At 44.8% G+C, this 13,441-nt stretch overlaps 1 protein-coding gene across 1 annotated transcript in view; it reads left to right on the top strand.

Moving 5' to 3' along the window:
- Positions 1 to 902: 902 nt before the first annotated feature.
- The window catches only part of rps6ka1 (ribosomal protein S6 kinase a, polypeptide 1), a 125,117-nt gene continuing 112,578 nt past the window's right edge, over positions 903 to 13,441 (top strand). Inside the window, exon 1 of the mRNA XM_063184017.1 lies at positions 903 to 1,526. Within this exon, the coding sequence (XP_063040087.1) occupies positions 1,464 to 1,526 (63 nt within the window). The 5' untranslated portion in view covers positions 903 to 1,463. The remainder of the gene's footprint in view (positions 1,527 to 13,441) is intronic.

Here is a 13,441-nt window from a genome sequence, read left to right on the forward strand (position 1 = left end):
GCTGCCAGTAGTGGACCCTGCCGGTCCATGTTGTCCATGGTAACACCATGAATGGGTGCTGATATGTGTGAACAGTTTGTGTTACGTTTTTGGTGATGTAAGCAATTTGTATCATTTGTTTTGTTTAAAACCTCTTGATTTGCATTTACAAATACATTCAGAGAGGAAACTACAGTATATGTCTGAATCAGGTTTTTTAAACATTGCTGCCAGCAGTGGATGACCTCCGCCCCTGTTGCCCGTGGTAACTATAGACATGGATACTCCGATGTGCTCACATCATCTGGAAACCAGTGCAGGAGGATGATAGGATCATACTTTCATATAAATGACTGGCATTGTCAACATGAATTACGTCATTTAGCCTACAATTACAACATCACAATGCATATGTAAATGTTTTATTGTTGCATGAAAGATGCATTTTGCGCATTAATACAATTGTAATTTCTTGCCTTGGTAAAGCCTAGGGACAGGGCACAGGACTCAGAGGTCTGAGATTTGTGTTCCAATAAAGCCCAAAACAGGTGACATCACTGACTGCCTTGGGTGATGCTCACATGGGTGCTCATTCAACTCTGATCAGCTGGTTGAATGGACCTTGTGGCAGGCTTTCTCGTGATCTGAAGAATTACCACATCTGATTTAAGATATGTTGGCCTTACAGTATTGACTATTATTTATGTATTCAGTATTATTGCAGCATTGCATCGGCATATCCTCCACATCTCACCCGTGTGATACTGCTCCACTGTGAGCTTGCAGTTGCAACTCGCGGCCAGAGGAGGGCGTAAATTAAAATCTCCCCGGCCATGCGCGCAGAAAGGGGCTGTCCAATGCTTCTGTGCAGCCTGCCCAATGACAGCTCGGGTCAACGCGCCTTTACGATACATGTTCAAGACTGCACTCTCGATTCCGGAGAGAACCCAGCTTGACGGGACAGGGTCGCCCCTTTTTCAGGCATTCTTTTTAGGAAGAGTCGCTGTAGTGAAACTCGGGCGAATCTAAACTACATGTGTACACTCCACAAGGACGATTATTTTCTTGAAAGAGAAGAAAACCTAAACGCTGACCTTTTTCCAGCAACAGAGAGATCTCGATTGCAGTTGCGCTCAGTCGATACAAATTTCCGCCTGCTTTTTCGCGTTTAAACCTGACTTCACCTGAGAGGAAACGCTCCTCTCCATAAAATTGACAACTCATTGCTCCCTGCTTCTCACACAGGACCAGATTATAGCATCGAGTCGAGGGAGAGGGAGAGAGCATCGACGTCATTGTAAGGGAGTGATATTTTATTAATTATTTCAAAACGCGTTGTGTGTGGATATGCGCGTTCAGCCGGTGTAGTAGTAGTAGTGGAGTTTGGATACTGTGATTCAACCAGCAGCGGGGACCGCCAGCCACAAGCCAACTCGAGTGAAGATATTTTCAAACCGTGAGAGTAACCAAGTACCTACTTCAACATGCCTCTCGCTCAACTTGCCGAACCTTGGCCCAAGATGGAGCTTGTCCAGCTGGAGACTGAGGTAAGAGGTGGTGGTGGTAGTGGTAGTGGTGGGGGTGGGTAGTTTCCTGAATATCTACTTGGCACAGAGGTCACGATTTGGTTTGGTGCACATTAACAAGCTTATCTCATGCACCACGCCACTTCGTTATCTCTGATGGCAACACGGCACTCTACTACTGTTACAGATTTTATGAATTACGCATTTGGAAGGCAATCTCAAAAGTGATGTGGGGGGTTGGAGAGCTGGAGAGCTGGGAGCCCAGTGTTGAGATGTAACATGTCCAGGTAGCGCAGACCAATGCTGATGCTCTGTGTTAAAATACCTTTCAGTTTGGGCTACTAATATTTGCCATGTGACATGCAAAGTATTAACATATAAAATGCGGGTTGACTGAATTCAGACAGACTATTTCAAGGCCATTGATAAAAATCCATCATAAATACTAGTGGGTGTTGTGGTAGGTGGTTGTGAATGGGCTCTTCTCCATTCTTGTTTTAGGACAGGGAAGCCCAGAGACGGTCAAAATACCCAAGACTGAATCTGCCAAATAATCTGTCCTGTGAAGGATGGTGAATGATGGAAGACCACGCAGGAGCCCAATAGCTACCAAGCGCACCATTGAACTTCAATTTATTGTTTTGTGCCATTTTGATTAGATGCATTAGACAGGAGCTGTGCCACTCTGAAATGCATTCTCCTCGTTGCAGGCAGCGTGGTTTACTCTTTTGAATTGTGTATTGCGCCTTCCCAGAGGAGAACAATTAAATCCGTCGCATTGCAAAATCAATTTTCATAATGGTTCTGCCCATGCGAGGTCGCATTTCGGATTTCTCTCTCTCTCTCTCTAGCTCTCTCTGGTAAATGTAGCCTATCCCCCCTGCAGCCCGAATCCATGGAGCAATCATGGATTGAATTTGACAATTTATTAGGGGTGTCTGCCCCTGGTTCTAAAACAAATAAGGCCCCTCTCCTTGCAATGCAGCTGAGGATCATGTTGATCTACCAGTCTCATTAAGTTCTCATTAAGATCTCTTTATTCGGGGCTGGTATGGTCAAATTCACGGTAAAGCTTTCTTTAAACTTTCTGGATTGGATCTATGGATTGTCAATATTATTATTGACGGCTGTTTTTTTTAGCCTGATCAATACTGGAAGTTAAGGTCATTTTCCACACTAATAATTGCATGCCTTGGTAGACTGTTCAGTACATGTAAAAGTGCCAAGGGCTCATCGTTTACAAATCGTTACTGGAGCAACGCTCTCCTGACCCAAAGCTGCCCAAACCAAAGCTGCCCATGTCTACCCAAACCAGGGTTTCCCCCAGCACTGTATTGGTAAGGCGGCAACCTTGACAAGAAACACCTACCAACTTGACTAGGTCCCCTGAAAAGATTTCATGTTGTGAGTGTAATTTCTAAAGTTGCTTAACCAAAATATGTATACTTTTAACGCCCCACCACCTTGACCAAGAAAAATTCTGCGGGAAACACTGACCCGAAACCAAAGCTACCTGATGTGGCTCAGCACTGCACAACAAGTGCCTTTTTACAGCACATACTAGGATCATGCTAGGACTAGGATCTCCTGAAATGGTCTTCAAGGCTTGACTTGAGATTTGAGTGTGTTTCAGGAGGAACACTGCTCAAAACAACACTCAGTAGGCTATTTTTGCCCCCCCCCCTCCCAGTGTTTCACACATTCATTCAGTGTTTCATCAGAGTGACGGACATCTCTGCATTGCTTTGCTGCCTTATCCATTAGCTGAAAACACTTCATTTTTGGAACTCTCTCTACCTCTCTCTATCCATTAGCTGAGAACACTTCATTTTTGGATCTCTCTCTCTCTCTCTCTCTCTCTCTCTCTCTCTCTCTCTCTCTCTCTCTCTCTCTCTCTCTCTCTCTCTCTCTCTCTCTCTCTCTCTCTCTCTCTCTCACGCCCACAGGTGCAAGTGGGTTGTTTCTCTGTAGTTCAAACGACGGACAATTCTGCTTTCAGCCTGTAGGGTGACTAAAGACTAAAACTGCTTAGTGTTGCCTTGAGGAATGGATGGATGGATGAGTCTGAAATTTCAAAACGTGAATGCTTTCAGATCTGTTCACCTAGGGTTCAGAGATGAAAACTCCTTCCGTGAATTTGATCCTACTGTAGCTGTGACTCAGCTGATTCTAATGAACACTCAAGAGCGGGTAAATCATCTACTCTCTGACGTCAACACTGCGCTTGAAGAAATACTCAGGATTTTTTTTCTTTCCTTCTGATGTCAGGATTGGCACTTATGGAAGCTTTGTCAGTAAAGTGTTTCTTTGGGGATGAGGGAATCATGCGTGCGTCCATGCGTGCGTGTGTGCTTGTGTTCGGTTCAGGGAAAGTGTGTCTGTCTCTCTGTGTCTGTGTCTGTCTGTCTATGTGTCTTGTATTGTTTTCAGTCCACACTGAAACCCTATAATAATAACTACTAGTTGGTCTAGTTATAATGAGCATCTTAGTACAATAGTACTAGTACAAGAAGTTCTCGCATGCATTTACGCCATGCCAGGCTGCCTGGCTGGGAAATTGCCCATGCATGCATGCGATGAATATTTGCAGCCAGCCAGCCAGCCGGGAATCAGAAGTAAAGAACTATGAAAGGCTGGACAGCACAGCTGCTCTCCTCTCCTCAGCTGTTTGCGAAACACCTTCCATTTCAGTCAAGTGGAGCTCTTTTCTTGGCACACCAAAACATTTCATTTCCCATCGCCCTTTGTCAGAGTTCAGGCCAGATGTATTTGGCGGAACTTTTCTGTGCTTTGCCAAATTGGTTGTAAAAAAAAAGCAGAGAAGACGGACCAAACTGAAGATAGCTTAAAGGAAATAAATAATACACTGTTATATGCTCCATGTTCTAGAGCAGTGTTGTGGACATTGATGATTTCCTCCAAATTGGTCATAAACGGCTTACTGAGAATCCATGTTTTTTTTGTTTATGTGTTCATTTGTTGTTGTTTTTTTTAGTTTATATGCCTTTCTGTATCTCTTTGTCTGGTGCCAGTGAGTGTAGTGCAAATACAATTGCCCCACAGGGACAAATAAAGCTCTAACTTACTAACTAATGATTGCAATTTGGCAAAAGCAATACTTTCCACAGAACATCACGGTGAGGTGGCTGGAGGAGAGTTAGCTTATAGGCCTATCAGAGACTCATAATCACCGTGTTTCAGTGTCATGAAATGTCTCAATTCCCCAAAAATAAATGTTTTATGCAATTTGCAATTTTCAGCCACTTCAGAAATGACATTCAGAAAACAAAACCTAGTGAGTTGTTTGTTTCCAAGATGGCCACCTTGACCATGGAGTGCTGGGAGACAAAAAAAGGCCATGGCCTAGTGGTTAGGGAGGAGGGTTGCAGGTTCGATTCCCGCCCTCACTTCTCCTACACATCTATCCATGGCTGAAGTGCCCTTGAGCAAGGCACCTAACCCCACATTGCTCCAGGCACTATAACCAATACCCTGTAAAATAACTAAGTCGCTTTGGATAAATAGTTTCAGCTAAGTGTAATGTAATGTAATGATATTCTTGCTGGAGGATACACCTGGATTATGTCGGAAAATATGAATGAGGCTCTCGTTGGCTATCAGCCCCCTTGATGATGTCTCCAGTATCTTGTGTAGTGCCCTGATTGTTCTTCAACAAATATGGGTTTGTACTTGTTCACACATGGTGGTTGTGCACTAAAATTGAGTCACATAGCAAGCTTTATCCTGGGCCTTACAGGGACACCTTATCATGGTGTTCTGACAGAGTAGGATTATCTAAGTGTTATTCATTCAGCCATTCATTGAAACCCCCTAGCCAAAGCAAAATGCGTATTTGATGTAGTGGTGTCTACTCAGCCTTTGTAGTGTTGAAGCGTACCAGTACCGGTGAGTGGTGTATGGTTATCAATGGCTGATGAGGGGCCTTTGTTAGCCACCTGCGTGGTTCCCAGCTGCCCCACTAGGTATAGGACAAACGTGTGTGCGTTGTGTTCGTGTGCATGTGTGTGTGTGTGTGTGTGCGGTGTGTGTCCGTGTTTGTGTGGAACGGAAAAGACCGAATGAAAAGTCTGATAGTCGTACATTGATGGCATCACTCATCTGCGATTGGTCAAACGCAGTGTTGATTCTGGGCCAAATTTGCGATACTGTTTCCAGAACAACCATTACCCAAGGTAGGGGTGGGCGATATGACGATATTAAATCGTGAATCGTGATATTGAGTAAAATATCGTCTCGAATCTGCCAAAGTGGAGAAATCGTATAGATCGTCTTGCAGTGAGGATGTTTATTATCAGTATCAGAGTGACGTTTTCTCACTTGTGTTGTTGTCTTCACTTCATTCTTTACATTATTGTATTCCAATTGTACACTTTATGAGAGTATCATCAGTGTGTTAACATTTTATTGACTGCAAATTACAAATGGCAAGTATATGAAAGTTGTTTTTTGTTGTTTTTATTTTTTGGATGGAAGATCGTGATAAAAAATCGAAATCGAGATTTCATGTTAAAAAATCGTGATACAATATTTTTGCCATATCGCCCACCCCTAACCCAAGGGAATCGCTGTCACCGTGCACTTCTTGTATAGTATCTGTTTGTGTGCTTTGTGTCTGTGTGTGCATGTGCATGTGCTTTATGTAGCATCTCTGTAGTGCTTGCGTGTGTTTGTGTGCACACATGCGTGTACGTACTGTATACTCGTACCCAGGCCCTTTCAGGTGACTTTGTCCTGGGCCCAGCAAAAGCTTTCGGCGGTCCTGCTCGTACCCACTTCAGACTGTGTGTGGCCCTGCTTGTATCAGGTAGCTAATGACCACATGTCTATTTCCTGCTGTCCCAGAGAGGGACTGGTGGGCTGTGTTTTGAAATAAGAGACCGTGCCATGGCATAAGCTTAAGCTGAGGCCGTTCCGGTGTTAAGGAGTTCTGTTCCCAGCCCTTTCTCTTTCTGTCAGTCTGCCTGCTAGTGCATGTCTTTGTCTGCCAGTGTACCCGGTTATGTGCACACGCTCAAGTACTGTATGCGGCAAAACAACGTTAGAAGATTTAGCGGGACAATATCTAAAATAAATATTAATATCAAAGTTCTGAAAGTCCCCTCTACACAAGTCAACAGTAATATACTGTAGGTGCAGCCATGAGACGTGAAGGCTTGGATCACAGAAGAATTCCAGAGATTCATTCTTTGATAATGTTAAAAGCCTTTTAAATGAAGTGAAGGAAAGAAAGCGAAAGCCCAACTGGAAAACTCCAACTCCCATTGTCATTGTGACACAGCACTCCACAGCACAAGTGTTCACTGCACACTGACACACAACGAAATTACATTTATGCCTCACCCGTGCAAGGGGACAGTCCACAATGGCGCCCGAAAGGGAGCAGTGCGGCAGGATGGTACCATGCTCTGGATACCTCAATCATGGAGGAGGATGGGGAGAGCACAGGTTAATTACTCTTCCCACCAACCTGGCGGGTCGGAAGTCGAACCGGCAACATTTGGGCTACAAGTCTGACGGCCTAACCGCATACCCATGACTGCCCATGAATGTGCCACTGTTAGTGGTGCACACATCTTTTTGTCACCTTCCTTCTTTTCTGTGTGCTTATTTTATTCCTTTCCCTCTGCACTCTATCCTCACTGTTCCCCCTCAATCCTCTAGTATCGTCTCACAGGCCCTTTCATCACAGCTCATTTATCTCTTCTTGGTTTTCTCTCTCTTTTTCAGTCTGTCTTCTTCATGCCCTTTGGCACTCTTTCGCTTGTTCTCCCTCCTCCTTACGACTTGTTTTCATTACCGCAATTATTTGCTCCTTCATCCTCAATAACTCACACTTTCTCTCACTCTCATGAACGTGACTTCCCTGTTCTCTCATTCATTTCCAATGGGGACATGAACAGTGTCTCTTCCTCTCATTTGTCATCTCGCTCGCTCTCTCTCTCTCTTTCTCTCTCTCTCTTTCTTTCTCTCTCTCTCTCTCTCTCTCTCTCTCTCTCTCTCTCTCTCTCTCTCTCTCTCTCTCTCTCTCTCTCTCTCTCTCTCTCTCTCTCTCTCTCTCTCTCTCTCTCTCTCTCTCTGACAGAACAGTGATGAGCAGTGCACACATCTATGTTTTGCTTTTGCATGCTTACACCACCAGAACAGTACTTTGACAGATCCCTAGAAAGCAGCGTCAGCTTGGCTGCTTTTCATGCTCTTAATTTGTGTTTAGATGTGACCGTGGCAGGATGTACCTAAACAGGCACACACATACACACACACACACACACACACACACACACACACACACACACACACACACACACACACACACACACACACACACACACACACACACACACACACACACACACACACACACACACACACACACACAGACATGCATATAGACATACACACGCATAGGCGCACACTTGCACACATGACTGCACAACTGTAACACACACACACACACACACACACACACACACACACACACACACACACACACACACACACACACACACACACACACACACACACACACACACATAAATGCATGGATGTGCATCTTTGACACTTTATACAGTACAGACATGAACCACACTGTGACTGGAGAAGTGCAGATGGAGTGTGTGGACTATGCATAAACTTGCTATCTTGACAGATTCATTTAAGATTAAGACAGATTAAATGTGAGATTAAATGTAAATATTTAGTCTGGCCCTGATCAATGAGACATTGGAAGATTGTTGATGGGAAGAACAACTCGTTTTTCAAACTGTGTCTGTGCCTATTGGTCAACGCTTTGTCATCACTCCCTCAAAACCCAGTCCGAAACACCAAAGCCCAGATTCAAAACAAATCTGCTGCGTTGTGATTGGCCAGCCAGATTCAGGGCCTGGGGTATTGTCCGAGGCTAGACCCACTCGTAGGCAAAAATAATTTTGGCAGCTGGCGTGTGGGGCTAGTTTACTAGGCTATAAACTTGCAATATTGTCAGAGACACACACGCCCTTTTACCTCCAGTCAAGGAATGTGAGGTGACGTCACGTTTTGGAGGGTAAAAACTGTTGCCTGCAGTCTTGTCTTGCCGCAGGTGCCGATGTGTTGAGTCATTTAGATTAGCTGCCTGCATGATGCCAGTCCGCATTGTCGGCCCTGCGGTTCCCGTGACGAGCCCTAACTCAACAAGTCTCTGCAGAGAAGAAGAGCATACGTCTTGCTGGGCGAGAAATGTGTGAGGAGGTTACGCAAGAGTCGATAAAGGTTACTCCTCAGCGGGACTGTTAGTGAAGGGCACACTAAAACAGTTGTCTGCTCACACTCTTTCTTTTCCTTTCCTATCTGCCTTTGCTTTTCTCTGCCTGCCTGTATCTCTCTGTCTCTCTGTCTCTCTGTCTCTCTCTCTCTGTCTCTCTCTCTCTCTCTCTCTCTCTCTCTCTCTCTCTCTCTCTCTCTCTCTCTCTCTCTCTCTCTCTCTCTCGTGTGTGATATGGCCTTGCCCTTTCTGTAATGGCATCCTGAGATCATGATGAGAGTATTGCAGGGGAAGGTGGCGAGGTAAGCAAGCAAGATGGCATCATTTATCTTGCTGTTAACAAGGAAAGGTGGAGAAAGGCATTCATCAACTGTATGTGAGATTCTATGCCGTGTTCACACTTGTGTGTGTTGGGCTTGTTTTTTCAGCGGTGTTTGAGTGAATGCAGCATTGGTTTGCTAGTCTAGTGCAGTGTGTGTATTTGTGTGTGTGTGATGGTGTAACCCAACTCTCCCCAGGCGAATGGGTTCCGTCTTGCTCCACGAACACCCTTCTGGAGTTACGCCATAGACGCAGGTCTGGTTGTGTGATGTGGGTTTTGTTTTAAAATCCTTGCACATGATGGCTGATATTTTTAATGAGCTGCTACTTTAACTACTGACTGACTCATACTGTTAAAATTGCAGAATTGTGTGTGCGTGTGTGTGCGTGTGTGTGAGAATGAGAATGTAGCTATTACTTAAACCTGAGAAGGTGAGATGTGCAGTCTGTGTGGGAATACTGCGAGCGGGAGAGTGAGAGAAGGCGAGTGAGGGAGAAAGAGAATAGGGCAATAGGCTGGAATCTGCCCATGAGAAGGTCAATTATTAGGCTGACATGGTGACCCAGTCCCTGGACAACACTGTAGGCCAGCTAACCATGCTATTGCACCAGTGGGCTATTGGCAGCAACATGATGACCTTTTCATGAACTTTTCTTCCTTCCTTGTTTTTTCCTCTTTCATTTCTTGTCCATGTTTTTTGTTTGACTGTACTGTTTGTTTCTTTCTTTCTCTGTCTTTTTTTTTCTTCCTTTCTTTTTCTTCCTTCCTTTCTTTCTCCTTCTGTTCCCTACCTCCCTCCGTTGACTTTTGCCTTTGTTTCTCTTGCCCACATTTGCTTCCATCAATCCTGTGCCTTTCCTTTCCTCTCTCTCTGTCTGTCTCGTTCACTGTCTTGCTCTCTCTTGCATTCTGTCTGTCTGTCTGTCTGTCTGTCTGTCTGTCTGTCTGTCTGTCTGTCTGTCTGTCTGTCTGTCTGTCAGTCATTAACTCTCTCTCTCTGTCTCTTTCTCCTTCTCTTTCTCGATCTTGCGCTCTCTCTATTTCTCAATATTGTGCTCCCCCCCGCGCCCAGTCATTCACTCTCTCTGCCTATCTTGTCCGTCATCTCTCTTCTGTCCTCTGCGTCCCTTACTCTCTCTTTCAAAGAAAAGATATCCCTTCTGTGCCCCCTGTCTCCTTTTAAGATATCCCTTCTGTGGCCTGTCTCCTTTTAAGATGTGGTCCTTGACAGTCTCCTTCAAAGATGTCCCTTCTGTGCTCCGTCTCCTTGGATGATGTCCTGTCTGTGTTCTGTTTGTCTGTGTGTGTCTCAGACTGTCTCCTATTGAGATGTCCCTTCTGTCTCCCTGAGTGTCTCGTTTTGTATTCACAAAGGCTGAATATGTCTGAAGGATGCTGAAAGCCTTGGGACCATTCTTCTTACTTGTTAGACTTTCCAATTTGTGTGCATGTGTGTGATTTAACAAGTGGTGCTTCCTTTTGGTAATCAATTTGCAACAGCTACTTGAGATTTAAGACCTAGAGTTTGTGCTTGAGAACTCCATACACATACATGGAAAGAGAATCAGTGAGAATGTGGTGGGAAATGCGTGCGTGCGTGTGTGCGTGCGTGCGTGTAAGAGTTTCTGCTCGTATTTCAGAATAAAAGCAAGGAAAAAGTCATGTCCCTTTTCAGAGCTATCTTTTTCACTCTAGCTGCAAGGCCAAACACGGATGTTGTCGAACAGGTAGACAAAGAGACCGATGGTTAGAGGAACATGCAGACTGATAGATGACAAAGGATAAACTGACAGAGGTCATGAGAGGGGAGCGCCGCGGGTTTGTGAATTTAACTGTTTTTACAATTTTTTAGCTCAAAAGTCTGTTTGTACAGTGTACATTCCTCAACAATAAGAAGAGGCAGGGGATGTGCGTGCATGCGTGCGTGCGTGCGTGCGTGCGTGCGTGTGTGGTGCTCTCACCCCTCCTTTGTTTGAAACATCTCAGTGTAGAGATTGTTTGAAGCTTGACAGTCACAGTGTGGTATTTTTTTATTACTTCACTCTACTGTTATTGGTCCATCATTGTTACTTGTCCTGTCTTGCACTCTGATGTCAGTCTGTATATGTCAGTCCTGTGAATGTCTATGTCCTGTCATGGTATAGAGAGAGAAATGTAAGTTCAATTTCCTTGTATGACCTGACATGCATATGAAGAAACTGACAATAAAAGCTGACTTGACTTGACTTGATTTGGACAGAGTCAGGCTGTGATTGTCATTTGCCACATTATCAAAGATTCTCTATTCTAATGCATTTAAACCGTCTCTGACATTATTACACTTAAACCCATTCAGCAAAGCACTATTTGGACAAACGGTGCTAGCTTAACTCACTGTTATAACATGCACGTTCCGCTGCATACTGTTAGCACATGCAGTGCTAGACTAATACCATTTGCACATGCATATGAAGCGGGGATGCTATTTAGGCATGCAGTGCTAGGCGAATATTCTTTGCTCATGCAGCGCTAACTGGAGATTATTATGTACGCATGCGATCAGATCAGTCACCATTGTGATATACCGCAACACTAAAGCAGAGGCAGGAGGAGTGAAATAAATTTTCAGCCAGGTAGACTCGGACAGAGAGGAATTGAATTATACTATTTAATAGTATATTATTGACAGAGAATTTGGCAAGGGATAGACAGTTTTTTTGGCAGGTATCCAATTGTCAGCTCTGCTTTTTTGTGGTCTTTTTGACTTTATTTATGACAGTATAGTGAAGATGGTGACAGGAAGCGAGTTGGGAGGGAGAGGTTGGGTAGGGCCGGCAAAGGACCCGGGCCGGGAATTGAACCGGGGCCGGCCACATAGTAGACGAGTGCCCTACCGTTAGACCACGGTAGGGCCTGTCAGCCCTGTTTTTAACTGATCCAGTAGAGTCTGCAGGGTATGGCTTTTTACCCCTAAGGTGGAAGACTGGACCAAACTGGTGGTGGTGGGCATGGAGGAGGAGATCACGATCCTCAGCACCAGAACCAGCAAGAGTGCAGAGACAGACACATCACTATTAACAGAAGGTCGAGCGCTGATTCGTGGAGGGCTAGGTGGGAGATATGCAAGCTTGCGTTAGTTCTGCCAGGAAGACTCAATTATTGTCACAGTGCACAACACCTGCACCTGTCTGAAGGAGGTTGTGAGAAACTGAATCGAGGAGGTGGCATCGGCTGTGCATGGAAAACATGTCAAAGCAACATTCATAGCAACACAGAGAGAGAGATTGTTCCCTGGAAGGAGGGCATTTCTAAGAAACATTCCTAAGAAATCGTAGGAACCTCTATTCTTTTATATGGTTCTAGTATATTCATTTTCCATTCTTTCTGTTCTATTCCACTGCATTGAACAAGGCAGAATGTGCCTGTAGTGGAGTGGGGCTGTGCTACGGTAATGTGAGGGGAATGGAATAATAATATCTCCCATAGCACATTAATCGGCTCCATCAGCACTGTCTCAGGGGCTCAAGTGGTGCATGATGGGGAAGGTGATGGCTGAGGGCTGCCTGCAGCACACTGTGCTGTGATGGGAGAGGCTAGGCTCGGGTTCCTTCTGACAAGTTGCTGTGATGCTACAGTAGACAGCCATCTAACCCTCTCAGGCCAGCATGTAGATATATTATCATTATACAATATAGTACAGTGTATATACTGTATGTGTATATAAATATAGACCGTCGTGGCCTAATATGGTTTGGGAGGTGGTCTTAAGATCAGAGAGTTGCAGGTTCAAATCCAGCCTGACCTATCCCTACACCACCATAAGTGTAATGTAAAATGTATTTCAATAAAGTAGTACTGTGTATTCAGTGGTGATGGGGAAGGTGATGCCTGATGGCTGAAGTATACGGACAGTGCTGTGTGCTCAGCTTCCCACTGACATGATGCTTGCAAGATGGCATGCTAACCCTCTAAGGCCATAGTATAGAATTGGTGTGTCTCTGTATCTGGGTCATTGAGATTTTCTTTTTAAGAAAGGAAAGCATATTCTGAGACATTGCCACATCGTGCGTGTGCGTGTGCGTGTGCGTGTGCGTGTGCGTGTGCGTGTGCTTGCGTGTGTGCCACGCTGTAATAAGTTACCACGCTGTGTGCGTCCGTTTGTGCGTGTGTATTTCATGCCATTTTGACAGTCGATTACACCTTCCATTCAAAAACTGACAATGTAATACGTGTCCGCTTCCCACGTACTGCATTTCCTATTCCTAGGCCAAACTCGTGTGCTGTACTTCAGTGTGCCATCCTACACTATCTACCCTGTTGTTAAGACAACAGCTTTCTTAATTACACATGAAGTGCCATCACTCTTCAACACGC

Source organism: Engraulis encrasicolus, chromosome 19 (genome assembly GCF_034702125.1).
Source record: "Engraulis encrasicolus isolate BLACKSEA-1 chromosome 19, IST_EnEncr_1.0, whole genome shotgun sequence".
In the NCBI taxonomy this organism is placed as follows: domain Eukaryota; kingdom Metazoa; phylum Chordata; class Actinopteri; order Clupeiformes; family Engraulidae; genus Engraulis; species Engraulis encrasicolus.